Source organism: Bos grunniens, chromosome 18 (genome assembly GCF_055505025.1).
Source record: "Bos grunniens cultivar Pamir isolate PY7600 chromosome 18, Bosgru_T2T1.0, whole genome shotgun sequence".
NCBI classification, from domain to species: domain Eukaryota; kingdom Metazoa; phylum Chordata; class Mammalia; order Artiodactyla; family Bovidae; genus Bos; species Bos grunniens.
The window spans coordinates 45,041,776-45,055,561 of record NC_141182.1 but is presented as its reverse complement, the minus strand read 5'-3'; the positions used below and the strand labels follow the sequence as shown (position 1 = coordinate 45,055,561).

Sequence of the window (13,786 nt, the reverse complement as noted above, 5' to 3'; positions counted from 1 at the left end):
CTAGGGAAGAACACAGCCCCGGCTCCAGGGTAAGCAAACGAGAGGTGCATCTGCGATCTGTAGGACCCTGCCCACCCTCCAGAGGACTTTGGCCTTTACTCTTTTGGGAGAGAGGCGGTCAGGAGCCCAGTGTTAGGACACCCCGACTTGGAGAACTTCTACACATCCAAAGGAGCGAGTCAGGAGGGAGGTAGTTGGACAGTAGCCTAGAGTCTGGGAGTCAGGGCTGGACAGTAAATGCGGGCATCAGCATAAAAATGTGACAGTTCTTACAAAGCCACGGGAGTTTCTCACAGGGAGTGCAGATAACTAGGAAAGAGAACAGCTGAGCTGTGGAAGCTCCAACTTTAAGACAGGAAAGAAGAGAACCAGAGCCCAGATTTCAGGGGAAAATAGAAGAGGCAAACCAAAAACAGCCCTGTTCTAAGGGCACAGTGAAGAGGGCGACTAGGAGAGGAGAGTCTAGGACAGTTACTCCAAGCTTAGGGCAGTGACAGCTGAGAATCATCTCCTGGATCCCCACATGGGGGTCATTGGTGACCTTGGGAAACAGGGAAGGTCAAATGGCTGACTTGAGTGGCCTTAAGAGATAATGGAACAGAACTGAAAACATCAAGTAAACAAGGAGTTTTGTTTTATGTCCCTTATCTTACCATTTTACCACTGCAGGATATATTATGGGCTAATTTTCTCTGTTTAACAAGCTACGTGATTCGTGTTTAAATAAATAACAGACAGGAAATGTAAAGGTCAGACACGGAAGATACTGTGCTGTGAGCTACAGTGAGGCACCAGGTGAACAACTTTTTCCTTCCTTTTGTCCCCTACCCCAAGGAGGCCCCTTTGGTCACACTCACTGCACTCAGGGCTGAACTCCAGCCTGGCAGGTTTGACACTTGTTACCCAAAGGCCCTGAGACTAATACCTGGCCCACCCCTAACAGATTACAAAGCTGGACTGCTGCCATGGAGCCTCATGTCCCAAACAGCTCAGATCCCAGATGTCCTCCATGGCCTGCCTGGCCACAGCCCCCTGACGGGGCCTGCTACTAACCACCACACACCAGAGAGACGGGACGAGAGGGGGGCCTGGAGACCCCAGTTCCCATCCAGGGGTCTCCCCAGAGGGACAGCAGCACCACATCTCCCAGCCGTGAGGCATTGGCTGTGATCTGCCCACAGCTTAACCTGCTCCTGGACTCTCAGTATCAAGCTTCCCCTAAGGACTGTCCTTAGCGATCCCAAGGGGACCTGGCAAGTCCCCAGACAGAAGAGCAGGATGCCATCCTACTGTTGCTAGAGGATCGGGGGCCCTCTGCAGGCCGTGCCTGCCCCCAGTCCACCTTCCTTGATCCTCCCATCAGGATTCCTATTTCCTTTGGGCCACTTGGCCCCACCAACACAACCTGGTTCCAAATGGACCCTAGATTCCTACAGAAGATTTCTCACGGACACACCTGCTCTTCCCTGGGACTCTGAAACCCAACTCTTGGTTTTCCTCCTACCTCTCTGGTCAGATCAGGTCACTCACTCTAGGCCTCCTGTGTGGCTGTATGCATCCCTGGAATGTTAGGAGCTCCTGGGGCTATCCTGAGCCCCAACTCCTTCCTGTACAGTTCTCCCTGGAAGACCACTTATTCCCCTGGCTTCAGTAGCCATGTACCTGACCATGATGGGACTGATGGGACTCTTGCTTCCGGCCCTGACAGTAGCAAGGACCGGAATTCCCATTCTGCCTTTAACAATGAAAAAGGCTGGGCAAAAAAATATGAAACAATGATTCTCAGACTCAGAACACCAAACAAGGCAGGCCAGTGATGGAAGGGAAACTAATAAAGTAGCCCCACAACTGCCCCAAGTTACTACACTACTTGGAAAGATTTTCCAGCGTACTCAAAGAGAGCCTATTGGCCTCCTTTAATTGAGAATTTGGGGAGGTAAATGCAACTAGAAACCACAGGACAGAGTATCAGAGAGGAAAGAGCTATATATGCCAATGACTCCCAACTCCTACCCCTGTACCAGAGTCTTCACACTCCAGCACATCCACCTGCTTCCTGGATATCTCCATGCAGATGTCTCTAGCTACCAAAAGCGAGAACATCTTATGCCTTCCTCTTCTCACCTTCACTCATTCTCCTGGGGTCCTCACTCTCACCTTCCAACCCCCAAATTCCCACATCCAGTCACTGACCAAATCCAGTCTCTTGTACTATCTAACCAACACTCCATCTACTTCCCAGAACCCAGGGTCACGACCTTCACTCCACCAGTGTCCTCAGGGAACCCCAGCCCCTTCCCCCTCCTTCTCCATTCATTCTCTGCATGGCAAGGTAAGTGCCCTTTCTAAATCCCAATGCCATCATGTCATCCCTTTTCGATCCTTCTCTACTGTCCTCAGGATAACTGCAGGCTCCTCAGGTCAAGTGACCTTTCATCATCCTGCCAACTTCTCCAGTGACACAAAACAACACACCTTCACACCTTAGCAATTCTGCTTCCATTCCCTGGAAATGCCCTTCTCCTTGCCTCCTTGGCTAGCTCTGATTTGTCTTTCAAATCTCAGCTTGAGTGTCACCTCCCCAAGAAAGTCTTCCTTGATTTTCCAAGGCATCCTAGGTCCTCTGAAAACTCCCCTTGATAGCAGTGATGACCCTGTTAAATACTGCCTGAGTACTTGTCTCTCTGGAGGGTACTGCTGCTGCTGCTGCTGCTAAGTCTGTGTCCGACTCTGAGCGAAGCGCCATGGACTGCAGCCTACCAGGCTCTGCTGTCCATGGGAGTCTCCAGGCAAGAGTACTGGAGTGGGGTGCCATTCCAGACTGTCTTTATTCTCTACATCCACAACACCCTGACACTGTACATCCTGAGGAAATAATTTGATTGACTGACTGAGAAATGGGCTGAGAGAGACTATATCCTGGGCGGGGGGACGGGGTAGGGGTCGGGGGGAGAGCGGTGCGGAGGGAGAGAGCTCACTAAGGGGAGGACAGGCATATGGGGTCGCTGGACATGACTGAGCGACTTCACTTTCACTTTTCACTTTCATGCATTGGAGAAGGAAATGGCAACCCACTCCAGCATTCTTGCCTGGACAATCCCAGGGACGGGGGAGCTTGGTGGGCTGCCGTCTATGGGGTCGCACAGAGTCGGACACAACTGAAGCGACTTAGCAGCAGCAGGCATCATGGGGTAGAACCATAAAAGAGGAAGTAGGGGATTTCCCTGGCGGTCCAGTGGCTAAGACTCTGTGATCCCAATGCAGGGGACCTGATCCCTGTTCAGGGAACTAGACATTGCTGCAACTAAGACCCAGTGCAGCCAAAGAAATATTAAAAAGAGGTAGGCCCGCAGAACACCTAGGGAGGATGAGGTCTATGTAGGAGGGGGGCTGCCCCAGCCACCAGCCCTCTGGGGGGCCCAGGCTCACCTCACAGTGGTAGCACTCCACGTGGTAATCTCTGTCCATGGACACCACACGGATGGTTGTCTCACAGCCCTGGAAGAAGAAACAGGGTATGAAGCGAACTGTTTGGTGGGCACATACCTACACGTGCTCCTGTCATGGGGGCTGTGCATTCACACCCGTGTGAGCACTGACACAGGTGCTTCCATGGGACCGGAACAGGCATCGGTTGGTGCACACAGATGGATGTGCGTGTGCTGGAGGCCTCCTCCCACACCTGCAGCTGACAGCATGCACACTTGCTGATGAGAGCCACCACATGGGCATCAGTTCTTTGGAGTCAGCAAAGACCAGTCCCGCTTCCCCAGACACAGTAGGCTGGGACGGAGCCAGCGTGTGAGGAAAACCCAGTGCCGAGAGCTGCACCCCCGAAGGCTGTTTCCTGCACAGACTGCACCCTTCTCTTCATCTGCTCCACCCACCATCTCAGCTGTGAGCTCACGAACTTGGGGGACAGTCCTGACATGGATGGGCAATGGAGTTGAGGGGGCAGGGGGGGCAGCTGAGAAGCAGGGGCCACCATGTCCCTCTAACTCATGCAGGAACACGTGTACCCTGTGTGCCCTGGGTGGTCCCCGTCCTGTACACATCTTCTGCCCAGAGGGCAATGAGGCAGGAGCACCTGCTTGTCCCTCCCACCGCAGCCCAAGACCTGGGGCCCATCCAGGCAGGACCAGCAGGGCCAGGCACCTGATCATCTCCAGGTGAGTGGTTCCTACCTGTGCAGGGAGGATAGGACGGGCACAGGAGGCACATTTTGGTGCAAAAACCCTGGAGAAATAAAGGAAACCAGAAGTGACCAGCTGAATGACTGGAGGTCAAGGGAACGAGGACAGGTCCACCCATAGTAGCCCATGATGTGGCCAAACAACAGGCCCCCTCTCCTTGTGTGGACAGAGTGAGGTAGGAGCATTCTCTGCCATGCTTTCTCAGCACTGGCCTTTTCTGTGGCTCCCCAATTCACCTCCACCCCATCACCTCCTCCAGATGGCTTCTCCCCTGGCCTCTTCCTCATGCTTCCTAAGTATTTGCCCCCTAATGTCCACGTTTGGGTCTCTCCTAGCTGAGACCCTGCAAAGCCTGGCTCCACACCAAGTACCAGGAACCAATGCCTAGCACCACCCCCATACAAGGCAACAGCACGGGACCAGAGGTCTGAGAGCGGAGCCTGGAGCCACAGCAAGGAAGAATGGATTGCCTAGTCACATGGGTACCAGACAAGCAGGAAAAAGACTCTGCAGAGACCCCAGGTTCCCATTCCAGGCAGAAAAGTCCTGGCCTGGTCATTGGAGCAGACAGACACAAGGTGGGGCATCTGAGAGTTCCCACCCCTAGGAGGAAGGGGCTGTAGGCAAAGGCAAGGGGAGGAGAGAACCGAGACAGATGGCTCCAGGCAGAGATCCGTGCCTCACCTCAACCACTGAGCACACAGTGGAGGCAGGAAGTGAACAGGCCAAGAATGGAGAACACAGACAGGCAGGCTGGAAAAATGCTCCCAGGGCGGGCAGAGGAACCACGGGAGTCACACTGCTCCACAGTGCCAGCTACTCACGTGTGATAATCTCTGACACAGTAGATGTTGTTCTCCACATCCACAGTGAAGGGCACCCCATCCAGGCACTCGTTGCATACCGAGCATCGGAAGCAGCCTGGGTGGTAGGACTTCCCAAGGGCCTGCAGAATCTGGGGGCAGGAGGCACTGAAGGGTCAGTGCAGGTGGAAGGCTCAGCACAGCCCCCAGAAGACACGCTGGCTCTGAGCCCCTGGCAGGTCTCCAACAGGTGAAAGGGTGGGGTCCTCAGACTCCACGCATGTCAGAGGGGCTCCAGGAGCCTGGGGGAGGTTCTCACCATCTCCATGATGAGGTGTCCACACACGCTACACTTGTCAGCCGTTTGCTGGAACCCGGAGTACTGGGAGGGGGACACAGGATCCAGGATGTTATATGACAAAGGGGCACTCACTGCCCAGCCAGCATCTGCTTCCTGGCCTCGGGTCTCCGTGAGACTCAGGAGGGTCCCCGCCCCTGCTCCCACCCACAGCACCAGCCAGGGCACAGCTTTCACTCACCAGGAAGTCCTCCTGGCAGTACACTTTCTCACCCACGTTGTAGAATGCCTTCCCACGAAGTCGTCTCCCTGCAAGGATGAGGGTAGAGAAGGGGGTCCCTGGACCACTGGAACCAGGGATGATGCCTCTGCTGCCATTTCTCAGCACCCTCCTCCAATAGATGAGAAATGGACTTCAGACAAATTTTTTAATTTCCCTCTAATGTTATGTTATTACCATTACACTAATTAATAGTTTTTAAAAATTAAGAATATGTTGTTGACAAAACTGTCACAAGAAGTTGTCATACAAATATATGAAGACCTGTTTAGCAAATGTAAATTGAAGTTCTGATAATTTTAAAAAACATCTGCTTTAAGTTCAGTTGAATTCAGAGCAGACTTCGCAGAATGAATTTCTTAATCTAAAAACATTAGAACTACAACTCTCACCAGGTAAAGGAGCCTAATATATATTTTAAAAAAAAGGTATCCTTTATTGCAAGGATGCCAGGATAGTTCAACATTCACAAATCAGTGTGATATATCATATTAACAAAATAAAGGATAAAAATCCTGTGATCATCTCAATAGATACAGAAAAAGCATCTGATGGAATTTAATATCCTTTCATAACAAGAACTCCCAATAAAATGGGTACAGAGGGAACATACCTCAACATAATAAAGGACATATATAAGAAGCCCATGCTAATGTCATATACAATGGTGAAAAGTAAAAAGTTTTTCTCTAGGATCAAAAACAAGACAAGGATGTCCACTTCTACCACTTTAATTCAACACATTATTGGAAGTCCTAGCCCGGGCAATTAGGCAAGAAAAAGAAAGAAAAGGCATCCAAATTGGAAAGGACAAAGTAAGACTATCACTATTTGCAGATGAAACATACAGAAAATCCTAAAGACTCCATCAAAAACTGTTAGAATAAATGAATTCAGTAAAGTTGCAGAATACAAAATCAATACATAACAATGTGTTGTTTGTGTTGCTTTAACTAATAATGAACTATCAGGAAGAGAAAATAAGAAAACAGTCCACTTATAATTGTATCAAAAAGAACAAAATATCTAGGAATAAATTTAACCAAGGAAGTAAAAGACCTGTATACTGAAAACTATAAGATATTAATAAAAGAAACTGAAGAAGACACAAACAAATGGAAAGATATTCTATGCTCATGGATTACAAGATCAGTATTATTAAAATGTCCATACTACCCAAAGCAATCTATCAATTCAATACAATCCCTGTCAAAATTCCAATGGTATTTTCCACAGAAATAGAACAAATAATCCTAAAACTTATATGGAAACACGAAAGATCCCAAATAGCCAAAGCAACCTTGAGAAAAAAGAACAGAGCTAGAAGTATCATGCTCCCTGATTTCAAAGTGTATTACAAAGCTGTAGTAATTAAAAAGTATGCTATTGGCATAAAAACAGACAGTGATCAATGAATCAGAATAGCAAGCCCAGAAATAAACACACATATATATAGTCGATCAATTTACAACAAAGGACCTCACGTCCGTTAGAATGGCTATTATCAATAAGACAAGAAATAATAAGTGTTGGTTAATATGTAGAAAAAAGGGAACTCTTATACACTGTTGGTGGGAATATAATGTAAATTGGTACAACCACTGTGGAAAACAATATGGAGGTTCCTCAAAAAATTAAAAATAGAACTAACATATGATCCAGCAATTCCCCTTCTGGGAATTTATCTAAAGAAAATGAAAACTAATTCAAAAAGCTATCTGCATCTCTATGTTCACTACAGCATTATTTATAATAAGTAAGATATGAACACTAAGTATCCACTGATGGATGCAACGGATAAAGAAATTGTCACACACACACACAATGGAATATCATTATTCAGCCATGACAAAGAATGAAAATGAAATCTTGTCATTTGCAACAACACGGGTGCACCTGGAAGGTATTATATACTAAGTGAGATTAAGTCAGACAAAGAAACACAAATACACTATGACCTCTCTTATACAGGGAATCTTTAAAACACACACACACACACACACACACACACACACACACACACACAAGAACATAGATACAGAGAAAAGTTTGGCTGTTCCAAGATGCAGGGGGTTAGGGATGAGAAAAATGAGTGATGTGGTATTTTTTTAGTTTAAATAAATTGAAAAAAAAAAAAAACTTTAAAAGAAAAAGGCACACTTGTCAAATCCAAACTACAGCCCCAGCAGACCTGCCAGCAGCTATGAGAGGCATTCCCATTAGTCAGGAGATGACAACCCCTAACCAGGAACAAGAGGGAACTTCCTCCCCCTGATGAAGCACATCCAGGAAAGCCCCACAGCTAACATCAGACGTTAACAGTTAATTTTTTTTCCACTTTTACCCTTAGGATTCAACAGTATACTAAAAGTGCTAGATAGTGAACTCTCCTTTTTGAATCTGAACTCTGGAGTTATAGTTCTGTGGTGTAGGGGAGGGGTTAGGGATTTTCTTTTTTGTCTGTTTTTGCATTAGGATGCTCTGGTCTGCCTTTTCTGACAGGGACATAAAGTGCTAGATGCTCTTGTTGACTTCCAGCAAATGGGATGGGGGAAACATAGCAGTTCTAGGTAAATTCCTTTATAATAATGGTTTGATTTTTTATTTCAAGAGAAGCTTCTTTTCCAACGGAGGCTTTTTCCTTTTTGCCCATTATCCTTATCATTTGCTATAGATGGCTTATTTTGCATTCCTGCTGATGATGTTGCAAGTCTGTTTCATCTAGTGAACTGAAAATTATTGCTTAAAAAAAAAAGTCTTTAAACACAGATGACAATTTTGTTATATAGAAAATCATAAGAAATATACAAAAAAACGTACTAAAACTAATCAGTATTTTTAGCAAAGTTGTGGTAAAGGTGGTCAGTATATGGAAACCAAAAATATTTTTATAATCTAGCAGCAAGTAATTGGAAAATAAACGTACAATTTTAAAAATACATTTATAATAGCATCTGAAGAAAAACCATAAAATACTAAGGAATACGTTTAATGAAAGATGTGTCTGATTTGACTCAGAAAAACCAAAGCTTGCTGGAAAAAACTGTAAAAGAGCTAATAAATAGATATACCACTGTTGGAAGACAGTTCTCCATTGGACCAATTCCATTCTTAACACATCTTTCAAACACAGGGCTGGCAGCTTTCATTCTGGATTATCTTTCCAAGGATATCTGTGGAGCAAACTGCTTAGAAGACAGAGACAGCATCTCCCTCTGAAGCAGAGGGCAAGTCTGTTTGCTGTGCAATCTATTAAAGATAATGGGCTTCTCTGGGAGAAGAATCTGACAGGTTTGCTGGCAGCCCATTATAAAATCCTGGGGATCCCTAAGCTCAGGGTTCCTCAGCCATGACATACAGACCCACTGCACATGCAGCGCACACCTGGTATCCACATCACCACTGTGGGACTAAGGAGAGCACACAGAACCAATGCAAACGTGACGCTCACACTGCCTGCAGTACCGTGAGTGTCTGCCCCAGGAGGGTCGTGTCCAGCCAGCACCCATGAAACACTGGCAGGCTAACTTGTCAGCTTGCACATGGGGAAAAATCTCAGACCCTGCACAGTTCCTGACAACCATCTTCATGCTTCAAATGTTCTCATTCTGATTCTGTCCCAATTGATCTGCACATTCAGTGCCACCCAATCAAGTTCCCAGCACTCTTTCTTTTGTGTAAACTGATTTCCAATGTCTTAATTTATACAGAAATACAGAGAACCTAGAATAGCCAAAATAATCTTGAAAAAGATCAACAAAACAAGACGACTAACATTATCTATTTTAAGATTTACAGAAGTCAAGACAGTGTAATATTCTGGTAAGGAGAGACAAAAAGATCAGTGGAACAGAATGGAGTCCAAAAACAGACCCATAAATATTTCAAGAAACATGCAAGTGGGAAAGCAAAAGTCTTTCCAGCACATAGTGCTGAAACAACCAGACAGTCATATGGAAAAAAAAAAAAGACTCAATTCCTTACCTCATACCACACAGAAGATGTAACAGTCATCAACCTAAACATAAAAATGAGAGACCTAAAACTTCTAGAAAAAAACAAAGGAGACTATCTTCATGACTTAAAGGGAGACAGAAAAATTTAAGTCACAAAAATAATAACCATAAAACAAACAAACAAAAAAACCCTGAAGAAAATATTCACAAAACATCTAAAAAGAAATTTTACCATACATATTCCTAGAACTAAACTAAACAATAAAAGACAACTCCCAATTTAAAAACTGAGCCAAAGAGGGACTTCCCTGGCAGCCCAGTGGTTGAAACGCCAAGCTTCTAGTGAAGGGGTTGCAGATTCAATCCCTGGGTGGGGAACTAAGATCCTATATGGTACACGGCAAGGCCAAAATTTTAAAAACAAAAAGGGAGTAAAAACAAAATTAAAAATTATTAAAAAAAAAAAAAAAAAAAAACAGGGCAAAAGACTTGAATAGACTTCACAAAAGAAGAAAAAAATGGCCAAGAAACAGGAAAAAAAGATGCTTAAACCTCATTAGTTCTCAGGGAAATATATATTAAAACCACAGTGAGCTACCACTTCACACCCATTAGAACGGCTAAAATTAAACAGACTAAAGTACCAGCTGTTGGCTAATATGTAGAATGACCCAACTCTCTTACATTTCGAGTAGGAGTTTAAAATGATACAGCCCCTTTGGAAAATAGTTTGGCAGTCTCTTATGAAATGAAACATACACTTAGCCTACGACCCAGAAATTCCATTCCCTGGAATTTACCCAAGAGAAATGAAAACATTTGTCCACAAATGACCTGTACTAGAATGTTCATAGCACAACCTAGTATCTACCAACAGTTAAATGGAAAAACAAAGTGTGGTATATATTCATACAACAGAATCTTAGTGACACAAAGGAGGGAACTCCTCATACATATAACAACATGGATTTAAAACAAAAATGCTCAGCAAAAATAGGGGGGGACCACTGTAAAAAAAGAAAGAAAATAGTACCTATTAACTGCATTTAAATGAAGTTCTAGAACAGACAAAACTAATGTATGGTGGTAGAAATTAGAACACTGGTTGAAAGGATGTGATGGGGGAATCATATGGAGATCAACTGGAGAAAAGGGAAGACAGAAGTTTCTTGCGGTTTTTTTTCCTGTATCTTTGTTAGGGGTGCAAGTTGTATAAATGTACATACTTATGCAAAATCTTTGAACTATATACTTAAGATCTGTTTGCTAAGCAATATGTAAATTGTACTCAATTAAAAATGAAAACAAAGATAAACCGAGTATATCTTGTGCCAAAGTAAAGAAGTGTTCAAAGAACAAAGTGGGTACATGTCAAAAGGACATAGGAGCCAGTGGGAAGGGACTTCTCTGGCCAAATTTGAGACGATTTGTGCATCAAAAGAATAATGATGGTACTGCAATACGTTATATGAATACAAATCCATAAGTAATAAAAATTCTCAGAAAATACATATTTGCCCCTGCTCATACATTTTCAAACATTCCTTAAGTTTTCTGGAAAACATCTTATAATTTAGAACTGTATCAACTTTATTGGGGAATTATTCCCTCATAAAATTTGTCCTGTTGGTTAAGTGGGGAAAAAAAATTCCCTAGGAGAATGCACCTTCAACACACACCTCAATGAATTCCTACAGACAGACTTCCACAATCACAAACTAGAAAACTCTGGTGGTCCAGTGTTTAAAATTGCACTTTCACTACCTAGGGCCCAAGTTCAATCCCTGGTGGGGTACTAAGATCCCAAAAGCAGAGAGGTGCAGCCAAAAAGGAAAAAAATAATGAAGCAAGAATAGGTGAGGAAAAGAATTTACAACACATATAACCAACAAAAAACTTTTACCCAAGATGCATAAAGAACTCCTAGAAATCATTAAGAAAAAGTCAAACAACCCAATTTAAAAATGGGCAAAAAGGGGCTTCCTTGGTTGCTGAGTGGTAAAGAATCCACTTCCCAATGCAGGAGACAGGGGTTTGACCCCTGGTCCAGGAAAATCCAACACAGCATGGAGCAATTAAGCCTGGGCACCGCAGCTACTGAGCCTGTGCTCTATAGCCCCAGAGCCGCAGCTGCTGAACCCACGTGTCCTAGAGCCTGTGCTCCGCAACAAGAGAAGCCACTGCAATGAGAAGCCACGCAGCACAGTGACAAGCAGCCTGCACTTGCCGCAACTAGAGAAAGCCCACGCAGCAGTGAAAACCCAGTACGGCCAGAAATTAATTAATTAATTGTTTATAAAATGGGTCAAAGACTCAACAGGTACTTTACACAGAAAGGCATTCAAATGACCGACAAATACATGAAAGAGTATATCAGTCATCAGTATTCATCAGAGAAATTCAAAGTAAAATCACATCAACGTATCACTCCAGGATGGCAGAAACCAACACAACTTTGAAAAGCAATCATCCTCCAAGTAAAAAATTAATTAAAAAAGAGAAAGATATCACTCTACCTCTACCAGAATGGCTAAAAAGACAATGCCAAGTGTTTGCAGGAATAAGGAAAAACTGGAATTCTCATATACTGCCCGTGGGATTATAAATGGGTTTGTATCCTGTGGTAACCACCCACACATACTAAAGCTACACACAGCTGACAAGAAAGTTCACTGATCTAGACTCCGGATTCTGGAAGACAGATCTGAAGAAATGAAACAACGCAGCAAAGGGAGAGGAGACATGGATAATATGAAGGAGTGGCTAAGAGAAAAGTAGAACAGAATGACAAAGACTAATATTTCTAATTTGAATTTTATAAGTAAATAATAGAAACAATGGGAAAGAAGGAAATTTTTGAAAACAGCTAAGACTGTTCTCATATTGACAGTTTTCAGATTCAGGAGTCAAAATGAATCCCAGACAAATAAAACTCATACCTATACCCATCAAACTATAAAAAGAACACTTTAAATTATCTGTACTTTTTTCCTAATTGATATGTCAAATATTTTAAATACTCTGGAAAATGATCCTTGGAAGTCATGATTGTGGCAGTATATGGTTTGTTTTCCCACATGCTTCACAGTCAGTCTTTTTTTAACAAATCCAGTTTTTTAACTCTAATGTAGCCAAATTTGTCAATCCCTTCTTCTTAAGTTTGGTGATTTTTGTAAGTGGGGAAAAAAAAAAAAAACTTTCTTAACCAAAATATTGATAGAGGTAATTTTCTATATTTATTTCTAAAATTATCATGTTTTTCTTTACACATTTTGGTATTTGATCCACTTGGGTTTAATTTCATTATTTTATATGGATAACCACTTTGCCCAGAACCATCTGCAATGCCATCTCTATCATCAATTAGGTTTTCACACAGACGTGGGTCTGTTTCTAAAGCCTCCACTCTGTTCCAGTGACCTATTTGTCCATCCTTGCCCCAGTACCACATGAAATTACTAACACAACTATTCAGTATACATTGACACCTGGTAGTAGAAGCTTGCCCAACTTACTCTCTGTCAAGATCATCTTGACTATTCTTAGCCTTTTGCTCTTGTATTTAAATTATAGAATTAGCCTGGCAAATTCATGAAAACCTGCTTAAGTGGAATTACAATGCATTGTAGATCAATTTTTAAAAACTGGCATTGAATATACCCATGTTCAATAGTACATGAATATGGATATATTCATAAATATTTACATGAATATGGTATATTAATTTTTCTCATCTTAGTGCAATGACTAGGACTTTCAGTACAATGCTGAACAGAAGATATGATTGCAGGCTTTGTCCTTTCCTCTTTTAACGGTCCATTTTTCTTATATTTCACCACTGAGTATGATATTTGCATAGATTTTTAGTAACCAACTCTCACCAGGTTGAGAAAGTTCCTTTTTATTTCTAACTTGCTAAAATCTGAATGTCAGGAATTTCCCTGGTGATCCAGTGGTTAAGAATCTGCCTTGCAACGCAGGGGACGTGGGTTCAATCCCTGATAGGGGAACTAAGATCTCACATGCCACAGAGCAACTAAGCCCTCGAACCACAACTACATAGTCCACGCACTGCCAACGAAAGATCCTGCTGCTGCAACTGAAACCTGAGACAGTCAAAATAAAACAAATATACAAACTTTTAAAAAAACTGAATGTCAGGGATTCCCAGGTGGCTCAGTGGTAAAGAATCCACCTGCCAATGCAGGAGACATGGGTTCTGTCCCTGATCCAGGAAGATCCCACACGCCAAGAAG

At 43.5% G+C, this 13,786-nt stretch overlaps 1 protein-coding gene across 6 annotated transcripts in view; it reads right to left on the bottom strand.

The window, feature by feature from the left end:
* Positions 1–13,786, bottom strand: part of WTIP (WT1 interacting protein) — an 80,501-nt gene that overhangs the window by 54,988 nt on the left and 11,727 nt on the right. For 3 of the 6 annotated variants that reach the window (XM_086351786.1, XM_086351787.1, XM_086351789.1), the window contains 5 exons: positions 5,536–5,603; positions 5,316–5,378; positions 5,018–5,148; positions 4,185–4,236; positions 3,430–3,498 (listed from right to left, as the gene is read on the bottom strand). In XM_086351786.1, the coding sequence (XP_086207912.1) occupies positions 3,430–3,498; positions 4,185–4,236; positions 5,018–5,148; positions 5,316–5,378; positions 5,536–5,603 (383 nt within the window). Of the gene's footprint in view, positions 1–3,429; positions 3,499–4,184; positions 4,237–5,017; positions 5,149–5,315; positions 5,379–5,535; positions 5,604–9,558; positions 9,593–13,786 lie in introns of those variants that run through there. The other 3 variants (XM_086351792.1, XM_086351788.1, XM_086351790.1) reach the window with 1 other exon arrangement.